Genomic DNA, 22,690 nt, shown 5'->3' on the forward strand with positions numbered 1-22,690 from the left:
TAAATGGAGGAGAGAGTGAAGGCATTCCTTAGGATTCTTTATGTTTTAAAAATAAAGATTGAAATGTATATGTTGAAAACCAAAAAGGTTTTGATACTCTGTCGGAATTTTTCTGATAAATAAATATGAGTTATTGTCTCAAATGTAAAAAGAAAACTAAATCTAAAAATATCTCTTATGTTAAAGCTAAAAATAATAGAGTTTATCAAAAAGGAATATGTCAAGTATGTGGCTCTAAAAAGTGCCAATTCATCTCTCCTAAAAGAGGAGGAGACATACAAAAGTTTCTGTCAGGAAGTAAATTTACAACAACTGGAATTCCAGGGGAATTACACCTTCCAGGGTATTCTTTCTGTGGTCCAGGAACAAACTTGGATAAAAGATTAGATGAGGCTGACAATCCTAAACCTTGGTCTAAACCTACAAATAGGGTTGACGAAGTGTGTATGAAGCATGATATTGCTTATGGGAAAACCACTACGTTGACTGAAAAACATAAAGCCGACAGCGAAATGTTGTATAATTTGTCTTTGATACAAAATCCAACGTTGAGAGAGAAAGTTGATAGGTTTATTGTGAGAAATTTGATAAATGCTAAATTGAAACTTGGTCTTGGTTATTCCTCAAAAAACTATTAGGCTCTAATGATGTCATCAAGACTGAGGAGCTTTTGGCTGAAGAATTACACAAACCTATAATCACAAAGTTTAAAAGAAGGAAGGTTTATTCTAAATACACCGACCACATATGGTCCGCTGATTTAATTGAATTGAATAATGACAGGGGATACAGGTATGCTTTAACCGTTATTGATTTGAGGAGTAGATTTGCCTGGGTTGTCCCTTTAAAAAATAAAAGGGGTGATACTTTAATGTTAGCCTTTAAGCTAATATTTGATCGGGATAAAAGGAAACCAAAGAAGTTATGGACTGATGAGGGAACAGAGTTCTATAACAAAATATTCATGAAATTTCTTAAGGGGAAGGGTATTAAATTATACAGCACCTTTAATGAAGGAAAGGCAGTTGTTATTGAGCGTTTTAATCGTACTTTGAAAGAGAAATTATATAAAAAATTCACACAACTCGGTTCTCAAAAATGGGTGTATTTAATTCAGGATATTGTAGATGATTACAACAATACAGTTCATTCATCAACAAAATCAAAACCATCAGAAACATTTACAAAATTAGAATATGAAAAGGAGATTAATTTGAGAAAGCCCAAGTTCAAAGTTGGTGATATTGTAAGGATATACAAATGGAAAAGCCATTTTGAGAAAGGTTATACACAAAAATGGACTAATGAATTATTTATAATCGTTGATGTAATGGATACAGTCCCTTGGACCTACAAATTAAATGATATAAATCGAGAAGAAATCTTGGGTTCATTTTACTCGCAAGAATTACAAAAAACAAAGCTAATAATTCATTAAACAACATTTCTATTCACCCCACCCAGATTAGCTAATTTAATTAGTGGTAATAAAAAAAAATTTAAATAAATTAAAATCATAAGCCACACCCACACAGACCACGCCCACACAGACCCCGCCCACACAGACCCCGCCCACACAGACCCCGCCCACACAGACCACACCCATCATCCCCCACCCTCCGTGCACCCCCACCCTTGACCCTTCACCCCCCTCATCCCACCCCCACCTTCCCCACACACACAAGGGGAGGGGAGGGGTGGGATGAGGGGGGTGAAGGGTCTTTGGCAGGGGTGCACCTCCCCGTTCCCTCCTTTATTCTCTTTTTGTAATTAATAATTAAATAATTGTAAACAAAACAAATATATATAAATATTGAAAACATTAAAATCTTTATATTATTAAAACATTTTTCTTGAGGTATACATTCAACTTCTCCCCAGCATAAGTCATCAATTTCTTCCCAGCACAAGTCAAAGGTTGGTTCAGCAGATGTCTTCAGGTTTTGAATCTCTTTCTATTAAAGACAAGAGGGGAGAGATATTTATTTCATATTTATGTTCCATGTCAAAGCGTCTTGAAAAGCGCTATACAAAATAAATGTATTATTATTATTATTATTAATATAGGGTCGGATGCCCTTCCTGACACCAACCCTGAATCACCTCTTACGATGCGCAGGGATATGGTGTACCTATTATAAACGGTGAACCACACACACGTACACACATGCTTACCTCGAAAAAATCCAGCTTAGCGTCAAGATCGTTGAGTTGAAAATGTAGAGGTTCACAGGTTGGTAGGAAATAACCACTCCTTGGGGAATCAAAATCATCCCACTCAAAATTTTGGTCTTCGAGGTTAATACTGCAAACAAAATAAGGAGAAATTACTATTATATGCTGAAGTAAGCCTGACAAAACATCACACACACGCACACACACACACACACACACATTCACAGATACATACACACACACATACACACACACATACACACACACACACATACACACACACACACACACACACAATCTCATTTTTTCATTTCTGTTCCTCACAATTCGATCTCTCTATTTTAATCACAGACACACATGCACACACATACACATACACACACACACACACACACACAATCTCATTTTTTCATTTCTGTTCCTCACAATTCGATCTCTCTATTTTAATCACAGACACACATGCACACACATACACATACACACACACACACACACACACACACAATCTCATTTTTTCATTTCTGTTCCTCACAATTCGATCTCTCTATTTTAATCACAGACACACATGCACACACATACACATACACACACACACATGCACACACACATGCACACACCTCTCGTTTTTTATTTTCTATCATACCTTTCACGTGAATTTTCTAAGAACGGTGAAACATTGAATTCATTCTGAGCCCACCATCTCGGAGGTAGGTTATTCAAACCCGTATTCAGTTCGTTGTGGAACTCTTGAGAAACAACTTGAAATTCTGCCAGGATATTTACAATATTTGAATTGCTGCAATGAATAGGAAAAATAAATTATTAGTTGTATAATTAATCACATACAAAGCTCTCATTAACAGTGTTTAATACCAAATGAACTTACCAATGTCCTGGCGAGTATTCTTCATCAGAGGAAAGACTGGAATAAGACAAGCTCATCTTCGTTCACAATGTTTAAATGTCCCATTCGGAGACCTCTCTTTTTATAATGAACAAAATGTATTTCGGGGAACTGAAGTGCTTGTCAGCTTTTGGAAACTGAGGGCGTGTGTTTGTGAAAAACAGGAAACAAGACAAAGAGAATTCCTTGGAAGTTATCCAAGTGAAACAACGTCATTTCTCAAGGTATGTGGTTCGAGTGAGCATGAGCCTAACAGTGAGCTATTAATTAGAAAAGGTTCGAGTGGTATATAAATGGAAAACAAAATGAATGTAAAAAATATCAAATAAGTATAATTGAAAAGGCAACTGGTAAAAAAGTTCACAAAACAAATAAGAGAATTAATTTAAATACCGGTGAGTTGGATGAGACGGTGAGGAGAGTTGTAGGAGAATTAAATTATTTCCCACGCATAAACAAATATTTGTAGGGTCGTTGTTTGAGTGGGTTATATTCACCAGATGATATTAAGAGTAAAAGGTTAAAAGGTCCATGAGGTCAGAAGGATCACAGGTGTTTAAGTGGTCTAATGAATAAGGATAACATGTCAAAAGGTTAGAAGGTTCGTAAAGAACAGGGTGAGAGAAATATAGGTGTTTAGGGGCAATGAGGGAGGGAAAGAATTAATATGGAAGTGAATGGGTCAATGTTTGAGTGGGTCAAAGATTAATCTGCCAGATGATATGTAGAAGAAGGATGATAGGTCTATAAGAGAAAACAAATATTTGTAGTGTTTGAGTGGTCTAATGAACAACATTAAGGATAGGTACTACAGACAAAAGGTTCATAAAGATGAGGGTGGGAGAAATAGAGGTGTTTATGATTTTTGAAAAAGACAAGGGGTTAAATGACATTAGATAGGGATTTCCCATGTTAAACGGAGGTGTCCCAGAAGCAACATTATTACACTACTTGCATATCTGTTGACGTCGTGACGTCGAAGTGTCGTTTTAGTTTACAAATGTTATGGGTTGTATTTATATATCATTTATTATCCTTTAAAAGGAATTTTTTTGGTGATGTTGGTTTATATATGAGAAGATGGAAATGCAGTGGGGAATATATGTTGAAAAAATGCATCTCTGGACTGGGATTTGACTCAAATCTTCTTCTTGTAACGCAAAAACAGGCAGAAACTCAAATTATGACTTATTAGCCAACACAGATTATATGTGGTTGTTTCTCATATTTAACACAAGAACGTGAAGATATTGTCGCGCGGACCCTTCGGTTAATACCAGGGCTCGTGGATGGACCAAAACGGACTTACTTGAGGCGACGACCAAACACGGATTTTACTTATGCAGTGCGGGAAGAGAAAGGGAAGTGGAAAGCTGCGGCAAAAGCACTTACCTGGAGCGTGCCGACCACGGCTTCGATCCTGCAGGGAAATTAATGAACCGAACAACCACAAGATTTCATGTACGAAAATAGAGATTTATTCACGGACCCGATACAATGAAACGCGACGGCAATCAATTAAACTAAATCCTAATTGGGATCCCACACACCAGACTCAACAACAGGACACAGGAATGAATTACTAAAATAATTGTCTCGTCGTGTAATGCAAAATGTTCCGTGGGTGCGGCCTTATCTTGTCTGTCATCTTGTATTGTCTGCCGTCCAAACACGGCTCCGTTCGGCCCCGCTCGCGCGCCACCAGGCCTCGCTCCAAGCTCCAATCGATTGCACACCAGAAGGTCCGTGCACCACTCTAAGCTCCAAAGCACCGAGCATCGCTCCGAGCACCACGCAGTTGTCGAGCCAATGACCACCAGGGACCTCCCAAGACCAAGCAGGGAAGCGCAGAGCTTCTAACACACCGAGACAACCAGAAAGCACAAGGGTTCGAGCTGGACATGCAAGAGGGCCAGAGGGACGTGCTGCACAAGAGAGAACTGCTCGATGTGCAAGACAGACATGCTGCGCAAGCAAGAAGAGCCGGATGTGCAAGACCGCAAATATCGTTCGGCGCGCCCTCATATAACCTTGCGGCGGTGACGTCAGCCTTGGCGCGCCACCAACCAGCGCCCTCCACCGAACCTTCCAGCTTCGCGCCTCCCGCACTCGTTGGCTGAAGGTTCACGCCCACCGCGCCGACCAATCACAGGCCTGTAGCATGGTGATAGCTCGTGGCACTCTATTTTCCTAGGCCTGCCAGAGGTGTAGCTGGCTGCGGCCCATGCGGCCTGCGGTGATGCGGCCCATGCGGCGGTGCCCCGAACTGGCCTCTTGCCTGTTCTCTTCCGAAGTCCTTGTCAGGGAAGGGAATTCTTTAATGTTGCGCTAAGGGCCTGTCCAAGTGTCTATGTTGGTGTGCATTGCCATAAGGGACAAAGGTTTGATTACCAGTTGTGACACACAGGGGTTTATTCTTAATCCCTACACTATCTAACACTCGAACATCATGGTATGTTCACAGGTATACATCTTAACCCAACAAACCGGACTACACATGGCACTTATTACAGGTAGATTCCCTATCGCGACAGTCAAAGCATGTTACCTATTCAGATCTACCTGACTCTAGATATTGCTTTACCCTACCGACATAACAATATTCTGTTTTAGGCATGTTTGATGGAGCTGATGCAGTGGGCTATGTTGAAGTCCTGCCAACATTTCCTGACGCTAAGTTCGGGGTCGAACTCCATAGCCTCCAAGATGCGATGGAAGGTGCGGCGGGTATAAGTTTTGAAAGTGGCAACTACCCCTTGATCTTGTGGTTGGATTAGGAAGGTGGTGTTGGGTGGAAGGAAGTTGATTTCCACATTGGGATGGGCCACCTTCAGCTCCTCTGGGTGGTCTAGGGTGTTGTCCACTAGGAAGACCTTGAAGTCGAGGTCCTTTTCTGCCAGGTACCTCTCCACTTGAGGGACAAAACAGTTATGGAACCAATCCATGAATATGGCAGTTGTTACCCATGCCTTTGTGTTGGCCCTCAAAATGCGGGCAGAGTGTGTTTGTTTTTGTCATTGAGGGCACGCGTGTTCAGGGTACGTTGCCGCATCATTGGCTTCATCATGCAGTCCCGTTTGGCGTTGGCGCAGAGGAGAAGAGATACCCGGCCTTTGCAGCCTTGAACCCCGATGCTGTCCTCTCTGACTTGGAGATGAAAGTTCCTGTGGGAATTTTCTCCCAGTGTTTCTTCTCATCAGCATTTAAGAACTGCTCTTGTAGATAGCCCTTCTCTGCAATCAGCTGTGCGGGTTGAGCAGGGAAAGTTGCAGCTGCCTCATGGTCTGCTGAGGTATGCTCACCTGTGATCTTCACATTGTGGAGGTTGTAGGACTTCTTGAAGCGGTCAAACCATCCCTCATCTAGCTTGAAAGGGGCTGAGGCCACTTGTACCCGCATCGCTCATGCTTGCTTCACTCATAATAGCAGCACCACCCACATCACCAGCCGCACCACTTGTATTATCAACACCACCCTCACTAACCAGATGACCATACATGCGCTTTGCCTTTTCACAAATGATAGGTCCACTTAAAGGAACCTTTTTCTGCACATTGTCCTCAAGCCATGCATTCAATGCCTTCTCAATTTTCTCAATATGGATGTCCTTGGTCTGTGTAACGACTTTGGCACTGGGTGCTGCGCTACCTATGACACTTTCACAAATCGCCTTCTCGTTTTTCTTCATGTCCCGAACAGTGGACTCGTTCACACCATAACATCTGCTCACAGAGGCCGCACTCTCACCCCTTTCTAATTGGTTAAGCAGCTCCACTTTCTGGCTCAAGCTCAACACTTTTTCTCCCTCTTGGGAGTAGACGCATCTCCTGCATGACTCCTACGCTTAAGACCCATGGTCGATTTGAAACAATGAGCACAAAAGTTCATGAGCTCGAGGAATCACAGCAGGTCAAGACTGCGGCAGAAGAACAACGAGTAATACCCAGGACACGCTGTGCAGACTGACCCGTGCAGGGGATTGTGGGTAGGGGATTATCAGTAAGGGAATTGTAGGTAGATGGAGGAGGGGGGCAGTGTGACCATTGTTTATGGGAGATGTTTGTGCGAGATGGTGGTGGGGGGAATTATGTGTGCCAACATAAACCGTGAGTATCTGGAGCACGAGGACCCGTGAAGGTAGAAACAGTTCACATTTTCTATACCTCGAATAGTTGGGTTCTGCAAAGTGCGAATCTGCGATTGTTGGGATTCTAACGCACTGATACGTGATCATCGTTTTCTGTTAGATAGTTGTTTTTTTTTCCTATAATAAACCACTGTTGCCATGTCCTTTTGTAGGTCAGAGCAAAAAAATTGTTGTTTGTTCAGGATGCCCATTCATTGTACTAATTCAATCACTTCTGCAAGCCTCGACTATGTAGAGGAAAAAAACCCACTAATCCGACAGTTGAAAGGCAGATCGGGAATCAAACCCAGATGAGACACCCGTGAAACTTCATGGATGTCAACATAGCTCATGGCTGCCACTGTCATTTTTTAGTGTGGAAGAAAAGACGTCCGAAGTGTCCGATTCCCAGTCAATTCTGTTTATTCAAAAAGCAACTGTATATAACCCGCTCATCCTTCTTCCCACTATCCTGGTACTGTAAATCCCTCGATCAACCAGAACACAAGCATAAAAGCACAGATGATGGTGGTGAACACAACATGATGTCACCAAAAGTTAAACTTTGCTCTTCCATGAGGCTCGTTGTTGTATTAAAATAAATAAATCGAGAATTTGACTCAAGTTAATCGGGGTGATCACAAGAACCTGAATATGCAATACTGCACTTCAATCATTTTTGATAGCTGATGAATTGGCTGGGATACCTTTCCAATGAGGGAGGTAAAAAGCTTCATACCGAAAAACTTTAAAAAATGGTGAATTTGGCATGACATATTTGTCCATGTATATGACATCACCACCTGATAGGTACCCAGCCCAAAACCCGAAAGTTCCAATTGTCATTATGGTGTGATTACAGGCCGCCAGGACTGCAAGGTCCTGTCCTGGGCTTGCGTTAGGGATGCCATCAGCTGCAAAGTACACATCTCCTCGTGATACGTTGATGTTTTGACGACACCACGTTACATCATCACTCGCCACCACAAACACAGCGTCAGGGTGGCGCCCGCGCATGTGCGTCATTGCCTTGATTAAGTACTGTGCATCTGCTACGACACCTTTCCATACATTTGGCATAATCCTCACGTAGTCTCCTCTTCGTACATGCACACCTACAAAAGTCATATTAGCACCTGAGAGTTGGCTACTGCTTTTTGCTGCAACACTCCTGAGGAATGTGTCTGCTGTTTCACGAATCACCGGGCGGAATGTGAATTCCCGAAGAATTGCATCGCGGTAGCGGTCATAGAATGTCCAGGAGTTTAGATACCCTGTCAAATGAACACGCATTGGGGAGATATGTTCATACGATTCCTCCATCCAATCATGGAGCAAGAAATTGTTAAAATCCTTGTTCTCGTTCTCAGGTAACCTCGGTAGTGTCAGCTGAAAAATTGCTCCCAGTTCATTGGCTGAATTAACTGACAGATACGCTTGACGTCCATTCATTTGTGCAAGTCCATAAAGTGCTGCATATGCACCCATCTGGTTTCCAAGTCGTCCAATTGTTGATGAAATCCACACTCCAGGCAGTGGGTGCAGCATGGAGTTCTTGAAGCTCGTATTTCTACGCCATGGCACTGAAAGAAAACGTGGGATTAAAAAAGACACTTTCTTTTTTGTATACAAGATCATGTAAGAGCTAACATTCAACAAAATCATAAACGTGCACATAAAACATGTAATAAAGGGAGTGGGAGACAATATAGAGAGAGAGGGGGGGAAGCACACAAGGACAACAACAGTAGAGACCAGGTGACATCGTCAGATCTGTGGAAGGGAGAGGGCTGGGGGATGGGGGAAGGTGTACACGGTATAAAACAAATTCACAACAACAATATGCATTTTAAAGCCATTTCCCCTACTCAAGCGGGGTTAGCCTTGCGGGCCCCATGACAATCTTCTCCATTTTGCCCTATTTTCTGCATCTCTACTTGTTAACCCCCTTACCCGCATTTCTTCTTCCACCATCTTTAGCCAAGTCTTTCTCGGTCTTCCCCGTCCTCTACTTCCTTCTACATTCATTTCCATCACTCTTCTCAACCAGTCACTTTCATCCTTCCTCAACACATGACCAAACCATCTCAACCTGTTCCTCTTCACAGCATCAATCACAGGCTCTATTCCCATCATATTTCGCAATTCATTATTTGTCTTCCTCTCTCTCAACGATACTCTGCACATCCACCGAACCATTCGCATTTCCACCCTTTCCAGCCTTCATTGCTGCTCTTGTTACATGCTCCTCCCCAAACCCCGGTCACGGTGTACCTCCGAGCCCCGAAAGGAGTCAGGGCAGAAAGATGTGCTATTATGTGGGTGTACCCAATGAGCAATGGTAGAACCACACCAAGCAATTGATACAAAACCAATTATTGTATTCAAACTCACACAATATTAACACTTAGGGCAAAGGGGGACATTAAGCTCCAGGGGGCATTAGGCTCCACGACACAAAGGGGGGCATTAAGCTCCAGGGGGCATTAGGCTCCACTACATTGTAAATGCATTTTATAATAACTTCCTGTACAAGAAAAACTCATTCTGATTGGTTCTTGAGTCACTGTTGCCCAGAAACAACTTGCCTTCGTCTCCTGGAAAGCAAATCCAACGGAAGGAAATCTCATTTCCTTTCACAAAGCCCGAAACATGTGTGTGTCCACCCTCAGGAGAGCCAGGAAACAATATCTCTCCGTTCTCAAGACCAAACTCTCTTATCTGTCTCCCTCTTCCAAATCCTGGTGGCGTCTGGTCAAATCGGTTTCTGGTGTTTGTTCCCCCTCCATCCCCTCCCTTACCTCAAACGGCTACACAGCTGACTCCGCACGTCAAAAAGCTGAATGCCTCAACTCTGTGTTTGCCTCTAAATCTTGTGTCCCAAACCCATCCCTCTCTGTACCTACCATACCCAGTCGTACCCAGCTGCTCCTGGACTCCGTGTCCTTTCCGCCTGACAAGGTGGAAAAGTTTCTGTCAACCCTCGACTCTGATTCTGCAACTGGACCTGATGGCATCAGCCCACGGGTCCTAAAATCCTGTTCTTCCGCTCTTTCACTCCCTCTCTCTGTTCTCTTCACCCTCTCTTTTGCTCAAGGTCAACTGCCATCTGCTTGGAAATCAGCCAACATCACCGCTTTGCACAAAAAAGGTGCAAAAACAGATCCTAGCAACTACAGACCAATCAGCCATCTCCCAATTATCAGCAAAGTCATGGAATCCATCATTGCTTCGGATATGAAATCTTTCCTCTTCTCCAATGGCTTGATCTCTGATCATCAATTTGATTTCAGACCAGGTCACTCTACTCTGGACATGCTGCTTCTGCTGTCTCAACAATGGATGGAGGTCCTCAATGCCAAACAGGAAATTAGAGCTGTCTCCCTCGACATATCACGTGCCTTCGATATGGTCTGGCACCCCGCTCTGCTCACCAAACTCTCCTCCTTTGGTATCCATGGAAATCTCCACGCATGGCTGGCGGACTTCCTCTCTAGTCGTAGTCAACGTGTGGCCCTGAATGGGTTTCTCTCATCTCCTCTTCCTGTTCAGGCTGGAGTTCCCCAAGGCAGTGTTCTGGGCCCTGTGCTTTTTCTGGTCTTCATCAATGATCTCTCTGACTCTCTTGAAAATCCTCTCTATCTCTTTGCTGATGACTCCACTCTCTGCCGCTCCATTCCTCATCCCTCAGATCGGCAGTCTGCAGCCTCCTCACTCTCTGCAGACCTGGACAAAATCACAGACTGGGCAAACAAGTGGAACATGTCTTTCAATCCTGACAATTCTCACACTCTTACGATGTCTCTCCGAAAAGACCGACTGGACAACCCTCCCATCTACTTTCTGAATAATCCTCTCCAAGAAGTTCTGTCACTCAAGCTTTTGGGTCTCACTATCTGCCATGATCTTTCCTGGGAAAACCATATTTCCAAGCTGGCCTCCAAAGCCAGTCGCCGACTGGGCATCCTTCGTCGTGCGAAGTCCTTCCTTGGCACACCTGAGCTCCTCACGACATACAAGGCTTTCATCTGCAGCTCAATGGAGTACTGCTCTCCCCTCTGGGCTGGTGCTCCTGCCTAACACCTAGCTCGTCTTCACGCTGTTGAAACCAAAGCGTTCAGAATCATTGGAATCTCCCGCGATGACGCTATCTCCGAGGGCCTTTCACTTAATCACTGCAGGCAGGTTGGTGGTCTTTCCGTCTTCTATCGACTCCTCTCCGGCCTTGCTCCTCCAGCTCTCTCTGGGCTCTGTCCCTCAAATATTCCTGCAGGTCGCACAAGATCTGCCTGCAACCCTCTTATGGTTAAACTGCCAAACTCAAGACTCTCTGCTCACCTTCACTCCTTCATTCCTCTTTTCTCCCGCCTCTGGAACAAACTCCCTCACTCTCTTCAATCCCACTCCTCCCTCCAGGTCTTTAAAACGGCTGTTCACCACCATCTCTTATCTTCCCCAAACCAAAACCTTGATCTTTTCTACCCCCGCTAATTTCACCCCAAATCCACTTTTTTGAGGTGACTTTTGACTTCTTTCCTGGAAGTCCTTGGTGTCCTTGCATTTTATACCTATCCTGCCTCCCCCCAGGCCCTCTCCCTCCAAAAACATCTCCCGATGTCCCTGCTCTCAAATGTTGTGTTTGTGTGCTTCCTCCCCTTCTCGCCCCATCTTGTCGACCGCTCCCCTTTTTATATACTTTGTTTGCTTGTTTGTTTGATTTGTTTGTTTGATAAATGTTCGCTCTTTCACGAGCCTCGACTCTGTATACAACAAAAAAAACAAAAAAAAAAACTTGAGAACATGGCTGGTGTATCATGAAAAAAATATAATGCATTTACAATGTAGTGGAGCCTAATGCCCCCTGGAGCTTAATGCCCCCTGGAGCCTAATGCCCCCCTTTGTGTAGTGGAGCCTAATGCCCCCTGGAGCTTAATGCCCCCCTTTGCCCTAACGCAAGTACAAGGAAACTCTCACTTGCACATCATAAACCATGCAATTCCTATGATGGTACCACCAATATATTCCTGAATCAATAACTCACAGTACTCCAATGTGAGTGAACTGTAACATTCCCCAAAGTCACTGTGTCACGCCACCAGGCCAAGGTCGATCCCCGCTCCAGTGATCACAATAAAAGGTCGTACTGAGACCTGAACCCAGGACGGCTGACAGCCAACACTGCAGAAGAGCCGCTTGATGAGAGGCCAGTCCGACGTCTGTCCGGTAATAGTTCAACCACAAGGTGATTGGGAATTCACACCTTCCGTTCACCAGACAATGAAGCTGACATGAACGATCAGCAGTTCCCAAGCGGAGATCGCTCCAGGGAAAATCCACGACACACACGGGAACCAGGCCAATGGCTGGTACGAGGTGAAATGGCTGACCGGCCGATAATGGAGGCGTCAGCTTGCCCTCCAACAATGATTCACTCTCGAAACCAAAACCCGTAACGCAGGTTTATTTGCAACAGCAATAACGACACTGTCACGGGAATCCCCGTCATGGGAATCCCTTTCCCGGGAAACCAATATTCGCTCGCAACCAATGTCCACAAGGTCAGCTCGACACCACGAAGCAGATAGGCCTTTCTTCCCCAATCTCACTTGATCCTCACGCCCGCCTCTTCTTCTTCTTCCGGTTTCTCCTTCACCCTTGAGCCAAAACCTTGATCTTTTCTACCCCCACTAATTCACCCCAGATCCACCTTGTTTGAAATTCCAACTTCTTTCCTGGAAGTCCTGGCAGTGTCCATATGTTTTATACCTCTCCCACCCCCCTCCTTCACATGACTCCCCCCCCAAAGCCCTCTCCCTCCCACAGTTCTCTCGATGTCTCCATGTCTCTCGGTCCCTGCTCTCAAATGTTGTGTTTGTGTCCTTCCCCCTCTCTCCCCATCTTGTCTACCGCTCCCGATGTTATTTGTTGTATGTGTCTGTTTGTCTTCCTGTGTGATTAATGTTCGCTCTTTCACGAGCCTCGATCTTGTATACAAAAAAAAAAACCCCAAAAAAACCCATTTCGTGTTTCTTCGGAGACTATTTTTTACCTTTGAAAACAGTTATCTCCATTTCACACTGAAACCGTAACAATAATACGAGTAGTACATGAAACTAAAAATGCTTCAAGTAGATGAAAACCACAAAGACGGAAGTGACGAATCCGTAACACTCTAAGTTCATTACCCATGTCTCGCTCCCATAAATCACAACACTCTCACACATGCAGCATACACCTTTCCCTTCAGCTTCAACGACACTCCCCTCCTCGTCAGCAAGCCACTCAGTTCCTGAAACTTCTTCCATGCACATCTCACTCTAGCAACCATTGCCGAGTCTGATCCACCTTCTACATTCAGAATGTCTCCTAGGTAGCAAAATGTTTTCACACCTTCCAGCTTCATGCCGTCTCCAAGATCCAACTCAACATTTCCTCCATCTGCAGCTCCCTCTGTGCACACCTTACACTTGGATGTAGCTGCCACACTGGTTTTGAGCCTCTCAGACCACTACATTTTTGATGAATCCACTCAGCGCACATTGTACATTGAATGGAGTTCACTCCGACACCATTCCTGTTCACAGCACACGGCCAACTTCCAAGTTTTTTCCACCTCACCACATGCTTTACTACTTGCCATCACCTTCGTCTTTCCGATATTTACCTTCAGACCTTTTGCTTCTATACCTTCCACCTCCATAACTTCAAACCAACTTCCTTCCTGGAAGTCCTTGCAGTGTCCTTGTGTTTTATACTTCTCCCACCCCTCCCCCCTTCCCACGCCTCCCCCCCCCCCAAGCCCTCGCACAGATCTCCCGATGTCTCTGCTCTCAAATGTTGTGTTTGTGTGCTTCCCCTTCTCTCCCCGTCTTGTCTACCTCTACCCTTATTATATGTTTTGTGTGTCTGTTTGACTTTTTGTGTAATTCATGTTAGCTCTTTCACGAGCCTCGATCCTGTATACCAAAAAAAAAAATATATATATATATATACTGTTACAGACGCGGATTAAAGATGTTACTTTGCCGAGCGAAGGCTCCGCGACCGAACAGTTACTCCCTGCTTAGAACCCGATTTCACCCAAACGTTAGCCGGATCGCACCGCAGCTAGTCAATAGGGAAAAGACAAAGGCGACACGGATGTGAAGAAGAAGAAGAAGAAGACAAAAAGGTTGGAAATACCACTAAATTTATTCCTACTATTTACATGCTCAAAGTAACCAAGGAGAAGGAAAGATAATAAAATAATATACAGAAGGATCAGAGACACAGTGCAATTATTAACTTATACCAGCTTAATTAACCCAGGACAGAACAAACAGAACAAACTCACGTACACAAGAAGGATGGACTGGCAGGAGGTGGATGGCTGGAGGGAGAGGAAAGTCCAAGGGGGTCCCGCAGCTCAACCGGCGTGTTTAGCAGCCGCCGTTCCTTTACGGCCCTGCTCCAAACCGCCGTTCAGGCCCCCAAGCTGCTGTTGTGGCTACTGTGGACGTCGCGTGCTTTGCCAGGCCTTGTCCGACTCGTCTGGTCCAAACCCTCAACTCGTTCTTGGTCCACTCACTCTTTGCCACCGACTCCTCACCGCAACCAACGCAACCACTGACTGACCCTCCACTCACGACCAACACTCTTTGGCAACCGACCCACTTGCTTACTGCGTGCGCGCCTTTATAACGCCTCCGGCGCTTAAGCCGCCGGCCTTTTGGACACGCCCATCGGGGTGCTCACCTCGGCCCTGGTTGGTCGCGCGACCCTCGGGCTCCGCCCTTGATGACGACGGGCGGGCACGCCCCTCTTCCCCTCTATGACGAGGTGGAGACACGCCTTTCTTCCCCGACTCGAGCACATGGTCAATGGTGGTTTTGGAGGGGATGTAATATGGGCAATCGAGGCTCAGCAATGACGAGAGGGGATGTAATATGGGCAATCGAGGCTCGGCAATGACGAAAGGGGATGTGAAGGAAATGTGGATTTTGGGGATGGGAATGAAAGGGGATCTATTCTCTTTCACTGGTGCAATGGAGTACTTCAATTAATGGGAGACACAGCCTTACCCTAAAACACAGAATAAGAGATAACTATCAACAGGGGTATTCTATTACTTGGCTGATTTGTATGCTTGTGGACTAATTATGGGATGCCCTTTCACCTTTACACAGCTCCGGAGGTAGGGGGGCGCAGAATAAACAATAATAATAATAATACAGCACACAATCAAAAAAATACAGTCCTCATCTCCGCAACACTGCACCCTCCTCCTCTTAGGCACGCCCCGGGCCTACAACTTTTATTTAGTGTGACACGTAGGTGTAGTTACCTCTACTTTTAACCTGACCCTGAGTGCGACAGTTTTAAAACATAAATAAATGTGTCCCGCTGCTCCATTGCACCCTGCCTAACAGACTTACGCCCACAGTTAACCGAATTGCGGAATGGTCTTCAAACTACACACTGACGGTGGGAAGCATTATTTACACTTGACGCTACTTTTATTTACAAGACTAACCCAGGACCTGTAATTGTTCTTTCTGGGGGGGAGACAGTCTGCTGTGCATCGACGCACCATGAAAGCACCCAAAAACGCACCCAAGCACCAATCGGCGCACAGTCATCACTGTTCATGAATAAAAATAACCAAACAACCCCTAACCCTGCAGGTGATCTCTTGCTCTTCGGCTCCCTCTGCTGGTTATTATTATTTGGTCTTCCAGATGTTGTCATTCTTTTGCTTTGCTTACTGGCGGCCTATTTGTATTAAAACTTGCACCCAATGTGTCCTTTTTATTTATTTTATTTATGGCCCACAGGGCCGACTAGTGTGGTTCACCTGTGGGGCATCGGTGCCCTGTGGCCAAGGTCCGCCAGCAAGATTTCGGGCCCTCATGGCCGGTTCCAGCAGAGGGGCCATGCCCCAACCCATGGGGTCCATAAGTGGTGCTCGGCCACAGGCATGTGGTCCATAATGTGGTGCATCGATGCAGACAGCTGGTTCTGGGAATTTCGGGCGCACAATGGAGGACTCACGCACGCTCCCCTCGGCACCCAATGGCGCACAGGTCATGTGGGAGACAAAAGGGGAAAGACAAATGAGCGAGGGGTAAGGTCACAAGGGTACACATCAATAAGGCAATGCAAGGCGGAATGCGTACGGAGAGCGAAATGAGAAAGCTCGTCCCTACCGTACGTCACCCCCCTGTCACCTACACTACCCTTGCCCTTACCCCATATGTACAAAAATCTACACATTACCAATCCATCACTACTGTCACGTCTTCCCCATATTTCCCCTATACCAAATTCGTCGCCACAATCCCTCTACTTCAAAATTTGCCATCACCAAATTCATCATCAATCCTCATAAGGAGGCAGAGATGGAACATCAAAGCACAATGTCACACCCACGTCATGATGCGTCTCACAATCCAAACATTTGCACAGTAAAAAATAATTAAACATGGCATGGTGCGGAGTACCTGTCACCTCAGGTGAGTGGATGCAGATGGTGCGAGGAGATCCTTCTTCCTAACTATCCTCTAAATGACTTTAACAAACTTTACACTACCCGGGGTCTCTCCCTGCCAATCCATTGGCCAACTTACACTCTGGGTTCTAAAAACCAATTCCCATTGACCAAACTGTGGTGCTTCTCAATTTGGGGTCTCACTCCCCCGATTCATCTCCCGGTGCCCTCGCACAATTTCTGGGCCGCGACGTGTAGCTCTCCCGGCAGGTCTACCCACCTGCACACCTCCACCACTGCAGTTGCCACCCGAGCTTACCTAGCTCCTCACCCTAACCTAACTAACTGGGGAAGGCCCTCTCCTGGCTCTGTCACCCCCTGGTGCCCTCTGGCACTGGGCTACCCGGGTCCGTCCTCCGGATCCTCGGGCCCCATCCACAACTACCGGCTCCCAGAGCCCACCTGCGGCCTCACCTGGCCGACATCCTCACAGTGGTGGAGTGCCCAACCAACTACACACACTAACAGGCTACACGCCCAGCCATTTCCACAACACTAATGCACCCATCCACAGACCATTCTTTCACCCGCACCACAGATGCCAATATCCAACCACAATTTACCTGTACCCTCTACCTAACACTTACACTACCCGCCCCGGGTATCCGTGATGGGGGTCCACTCTTCCCCCATTCACACCTTCGCACCATCCACTCCACTCCACAATTTCCACCATACTCACTCCACGACCATCCATTCCAATACTCCATACCATTTATTTCATACAACCATTTATTTCACACAACCATTCTCCATTCACCTGTTGTTGCACACCTGTGCAATCACACCTGGTGCCACCTGCACCCTCCTCCTCTTCCTGGACCATTTGGTCAACACAACACACCTCACCATTACTCACTCATACACTGCTCCACACACCTGTTCAGTTGCACACCTGTGCAATCACACCTGTTCAATCCTCAAACACACGGCATCATCTCAGCTAACTACTCCCCTCTGAAACTTGCGCTTCCCAGTCGTCCCTTTAAACTATTGCGCTCCCACGTCATTATCATCCACACTAAACTACCTGCGTCCCCACTACAGGTATCAGTCACTAACTAATCTTAACGTTACCTAATGTCATCTTCGCTAGATCCCTACACACGATATATCCTAACCCACCCGGGCTAGTTTTCACTGCCATACACCCCATAAGCTATAGCGCATTTGCCCCCACCTGTCTGTGAGGGATGGTGGATTTGCCATCCCACCACATCGGGGGTCTCTCACTATCAATTTCGCAAACCTAAATCCAACCAATCAAAAATTCTGCCAATCATCTGCCAATCACCGTACCAATCATCAAATTTCGCCTTTTTCTAATTTTGAGTCCAAAACACTATCCTCATCACCCGTCTACTTATTACATCCTCTCGGTGCGCCAATTCACGTCTACAGCCCGGCTTCGTACAGCCGAGCAATGAACGCGGGTCGTTTTGTGCCAGCGGCTGGATACGTCCGGCACTCGGTGCAGGGACGGGGGCGTACCCGGGCCGAGATCCCACGCACCACCTCGGCGTGGAGCCATCCAATGTCCCGATCTCGACCTGCTGGCACGTCTCAATAGACAGTGGTCGCCATGACGACCCTTCCTATCGGGCTGCCCGCTCCGCCTAGTGGAGCCCGGACGCGGCCGTTCCAAGCGAGGCACAGCGTGGATCGCATACGGCGGTTCTTTCGAAACCGCCATGGTTCGGATCCCCGCTGGTCCTCGCGGCACGCGAAGCTGCCCGACGCGCACCGAGGGCCCGATTCGGCTATAAGTCGTTCTAACCTCTAACCCGGTTACCGTCGATGCCTCACCTGGATGCTTACAAGCATACGCTACCCCTTTCTTGCTCATACCTCCAGCTGTTCCCATGCTCCTCGTACCTTTCCTTACACACCCAGGTACACTCATTCCACTCACAGACTTGGTCACACACCTGACCACCGAACACCTTGGCACACATTCGTCGCTCGCACACCTCACCAACACACCTCTTCGCGCCCCCTCCTCGGTCACCTCCTCTGTGACAATCACAGGTGTGCTCTCACTCGCACACCCAACCACGTGCCTCACTACCAATTCCAGCGTGCATTCCCACTCACGCTCTACCATTCCAGGTGTGCATCCTTCCATTCCAGGTGTACATCCTCGCTCACTTGTCACAACCAACTCACGCTCCTTGTCACTCTCACTACTCTCACCACCACTCTTGACAACGCACTCACCCTTACTCCCGACAGCGCACTCTTTCCTCATGCACCTGTCCGTTACACACCTTTCTCGCGCACACTCTTGCGCACACTCTCCCGTTACACCCTCTGTAACACTCACCACAGGCGTGCATTCTCCTTCACTCTTGACAGCGCACTCTTTCCCCATGCACCTGTCCGTTACACACCTTTCTCGCGCATCCTCTTGCACACACTCTTTTGTTACTTCCTCCGTAACACTTACCACACCGCGCTTCCATGTACCCCCTCGCACACGCGCTTCGACCAACTCACTCTTGATGGCACACTCACTCCTCGGCGCGCACTTTTTCCTCACACACCCCATGGTCGGACATTCTCGCACACCTCTTTTTTCGCACACCAGACCTGTCGCACACTTCACCAACGGCCTCTCACGAACACCCGGATCCATAGCAACCCCCAAGCCGACTGAAGCTTTCCTCACATCATATACATTGCCACTCACCTCCGTACCTCGTCTCCGCACCTCCTTTGCCACCTGCAAACTCTTTATTTGGTTAGTGAGCATCACATTATGAGTTGAGCACCGACCTTGTACCAATTCCATTACCTCCTCCTGGATTTCTCTCTTAGTTTCTGTCCGTCTCTTCTTAATTTCACTCACCTCTTCTTCCACTTCCTCTAATTTTTGTTTAACCTCTTTTATTTCTCGGTGCGTCTCCTCAAGTTCGTCCTCTAAGGCTACCGTGACCGTCTCTATGTGCATCCTCACCTCTCGGTCCTTCGTCTCCATTATCTCTGTCACCTCGTCCACCCTCATTGTCAGTTCCTCACGTACCATCTGACATTGCCTCTGCGTCGCTATTAATTCGTTTTTAATTTCTTTTTGTGTCGCCTTTAACCCTCCTAGTACCGCAGTGTTCTTTTGAACCTGCTCCACTAGTTCTTTTTGTCCCTCCGTCAGCTGTTCCACCTCCTCCGTCAGATCTTCTATTCCCCCTTGTAACTTTGCCGTATTATTTCTCACCTCTTTCTCCATACGCTTCTCACCTCGCTTTACCTCCTCGCGTAGCCCCGAAACCTCCTCACTTACACCTCGTCGTATCCCCTCCATCTCCCTTGTAGATGCCACCCTCATCGGTCCCAATTCATCCCTCTGAGCATCCAGTTTACTTTCTAACCCGATTTGCACCTCCTCTATCTGGTTCCCCATTCGTTTGATTTGCCTGGCAGATTGTTCCCCTATTTCCTGCAATTTGTCCTCCATCCTATTTTCTAACCCCATTAACCCATTTTTCACCCCCTCTATCTGATTCTCCTGGGCAGCCATTCTATTTTCCACCCCCGTTAACCCATTCTTTTCCTCTTTTATCCCGTTGTCTAACCCCTCACCGGTACCCCTCGCTTCGTCCCTCATTACCCCCATTTGGCCCTCCAATCGCTCACCCAAACGCTCAATTTGGCTCCCCATACTCATCTGTACAGCTGCCTGTAGCTGCGCAATGAGGGCCTGCATGTCAATCGGCTGCATGTTAAAGCCCGTTGATACAGCGGGCTCGGCTACCGCGCGCTCGTGCGAGGCGCCTTTTTGCGCGCCTGAAACCTCGTGCGCGAGAGCGCCATTTTGTGCGTCTGATACTCCCTCAACCGCCTCCTCATTGCTCCCCTCCATTTGATCCTGGGTTACCCCTAACCCCTCCTCTAGCTCACCCACCGGCATCCGATCGCCTTGACCAGCCATGGCGCGATTTCAAAATTCGGGTTTTGTAAAACAAAACAAATTTCGGCCGCTCCAAATTTTGACCAAATTTTTTTTTTTAGATGTTTTAAAAATTTGGTTCGGGCCCCGAATCTCACTCCCAGACACCAATTGTTACAGACGCGGATTAAAGATGTTACTTTGCCGAGCGAAGGCTCCGCGACCGAACAGTTACTCCCCGCTTAGAACCCGATTTCACCCAAACGTTGGCCGGATCGCACCGCAGCTAGTCAATAGGGAAAAGACAAAGGCGACACGGATGTGAAGAAGAAGAAAAAGAAGAAGACAAAAAGGTTGGAAATACCACTAAATTTATTCCTACTATTTACATGCTCAAAGTAACCAAGGAGAAGGAAAGATAATAAAATAATATACAGAAGGATCAGAGACACAGTGCAATTATTAACTTATACCAGCTTAATTAACCCAGGACAGAACAAACAGAACAAACTCACGTACACAAGAAGGATGGACTGGCAGGAGGTGGATGGCTGGAGGGAGAGGAAAGTCCAAGGGGGTCCCGCAGCTCAACCGGCGTGTTTAGCAGCCGCCGTTCCTTTACGGCCCTGCTCCAAACCGCCGTTCAGGCCCCCAAGCTGCTGTTGTGGCTACTGTGGACGTCGCGTGCTTTGCCAGGCCTTGTCCGACTCGTCTGGTCCAAACCCTCAACTCGTTCTTGGTCCACTCACTCTTTGCCACCGACTCCTCACCGCAACCAACGCAACCACTGACTGACCCTCCACTCACGACCAACTCTCTCTGGCAACCGACCCACTTGCTTCCTGCGTGCGCGCCTTTATAACGCCTCCGGCGATTAAGCCGCCGGCCTTTTGGACACGCCCATCGGGGTGCTCACCTCGGCCCTGGTTGGTCGCGCGACCCTCGGGCTCCGCCCTTGATGACGACGGGCGGGCACGCCCCTCTTCCCCTCTATGACGAGGTGGAGACACGCCTTTCTTCCCCGACTCGAGCACATGGTCAATGGTGGTTTTGGAGGGGATGTAATATGGGCAATCGAGGCTCGGCAATGACGAGAGGGGATGTAATATGGGCAATCCGTCGTGCGAAGTCCTTCCTCGGCACACCTGAGCTCCTCACCACATACAAGGCTTTCATCCGCAGCTCAATGGAATACTGTTCTCCCCTATGGGCCGGTGCTCCTGCCTCACACCTAGCTCGGCTTCACGCTGTTGAAACCAAAGCTTTCAGAATTATTGGAATCTCCCGCGATGAAGCTATCTCTGAGGGCCTTTCACTCACTCACCGCAGGCAGGTAGGTGGTCTTTCTGTCTTCTACCGACTCCTCTCCGGCCTTGCACCCCCAGCTCTCTCTGTGCTCTGTCCCCCAAATATTCCTACAGGTCGCACAAGATCTGCCAACAACCCTCGGATGGTTAAACTGCCGAAATCTCGGCTCTCTGCTCACCTTCACTCTTTCATTCCTCTTTTCTCCCGCCTCTGGAACAAACTCCCTCACTCCCTTCAATCCCACTCCTCCCTCCAGGTCTTTAAAACAGCTGTTCACCACCATCTCTTATCTTCCCCCATCCAAAACCTTGATCTTTTCTACCCCCGTTAATCCACCCCAGATCCACCTTGTTTGAAATTCCAACTTCTTTCCTGGAAGTCCTGGCAGTGTCCATATGTTTTATACCTCTCCCACCGCCCCCTTCCCACGCCCCCCCCCCCCAAAGCCCTCGCCCTCTCTCAGATCTCTCGATGTCTCCATGTCTCTCGGTCCCTGCTCTCAAATGTTGTGTTTGTGTCCTTCCCCCTCTCTCCCCATCTTGTCTACCGCTCCCTATGTTATATGTTTTATGTGTCGGTTTGTCTTTCTGTGCGATTAATGTTCGCTCTTTCACGAGCCTCGACCTTGTATACAAAAAAAATAAAAAATAAAAAATAATAATAATAATAATAATAATAAAAAAAAAAAAATCGAGGCTCGGCAATGACGAAAGGGGATGTGAAGGAAATGGGGATTTTGGGGATGGGAATGAAAGGGGATCTATTCTC

At 47.0% G+C, this 22,690-nt stretch overlaps 1 protein-coding gene and 1 long non-coding RNA gene across 6 annotated transcripts in view; both read right to left on the reverse strand.

The window, feature by feature from the left end:
* Positions 1-1,692: 1,692 nt before the first annotated feature.
* Positions 1,693-3,822, reverse strand: LOC144892454 (uncharacterized). 3 transcript variants are annotated; one of them, XR_013623681.1, is made up of 4 exons: positions 3,062-3,822; positions 2,819-2,971; positions 2,176-2,305; positions 1,693-1,955 (listed from the first exon to the last, which is right to left on the reverse strand). It is a non-coding gene; the product is annotated as an uncharacterized LOC144892454 (long non-coding RNA). The 3 variants fall into 3 exon arrangements; XR_013623682.1 differs by having other exon boundaries at positions 2,819-2,942; positions 3,062-3,818; XR_013623680.1 differs by having other exon boundaries at positions 1,695-1,955; positions 2,819-3,790.
* Positions 3,823-7,611: 3,789 nt separating this feature from the next.
* LOC137418869 (galactoside alpha-(1,2)-fucosyltransferase 2-like) overlaps positions 7,612-22,690 on the reverse strand; it is an 89,745-nt gene continuing 74,666 nt past the window's right edge. For all 3 annotated transcript variants that reach the window (XM_078779386.1, XM_078779384.1, XM_078779385.1), the window contains exon 3: positions 7,612-8,788. In XM_078779386.1, coding sequence (XP_078635512.1) covers positions 7,875-8,788 — 914 coding nt within the window. In that variant the 3' untranslated portion in view covers positions 7,612-7,874. The remainder of the gene's footprint in view (positions 8,789-22,690) is intronic.

The sequence above is a fragment of the Myxine glutinosa genome, chromosome 5 (assembly GCF_964187855.1).
Source record: "Myxine glutinosa chromosome 5, kmMyxGlut1.1, whole genome shotgun sequence".
Lineage (NCBI taxonomy): Eukaryota > Metazoa > Chordata > Myxini > Myxiniformes > Myxinidae > Myxine > Myxine glutinosa.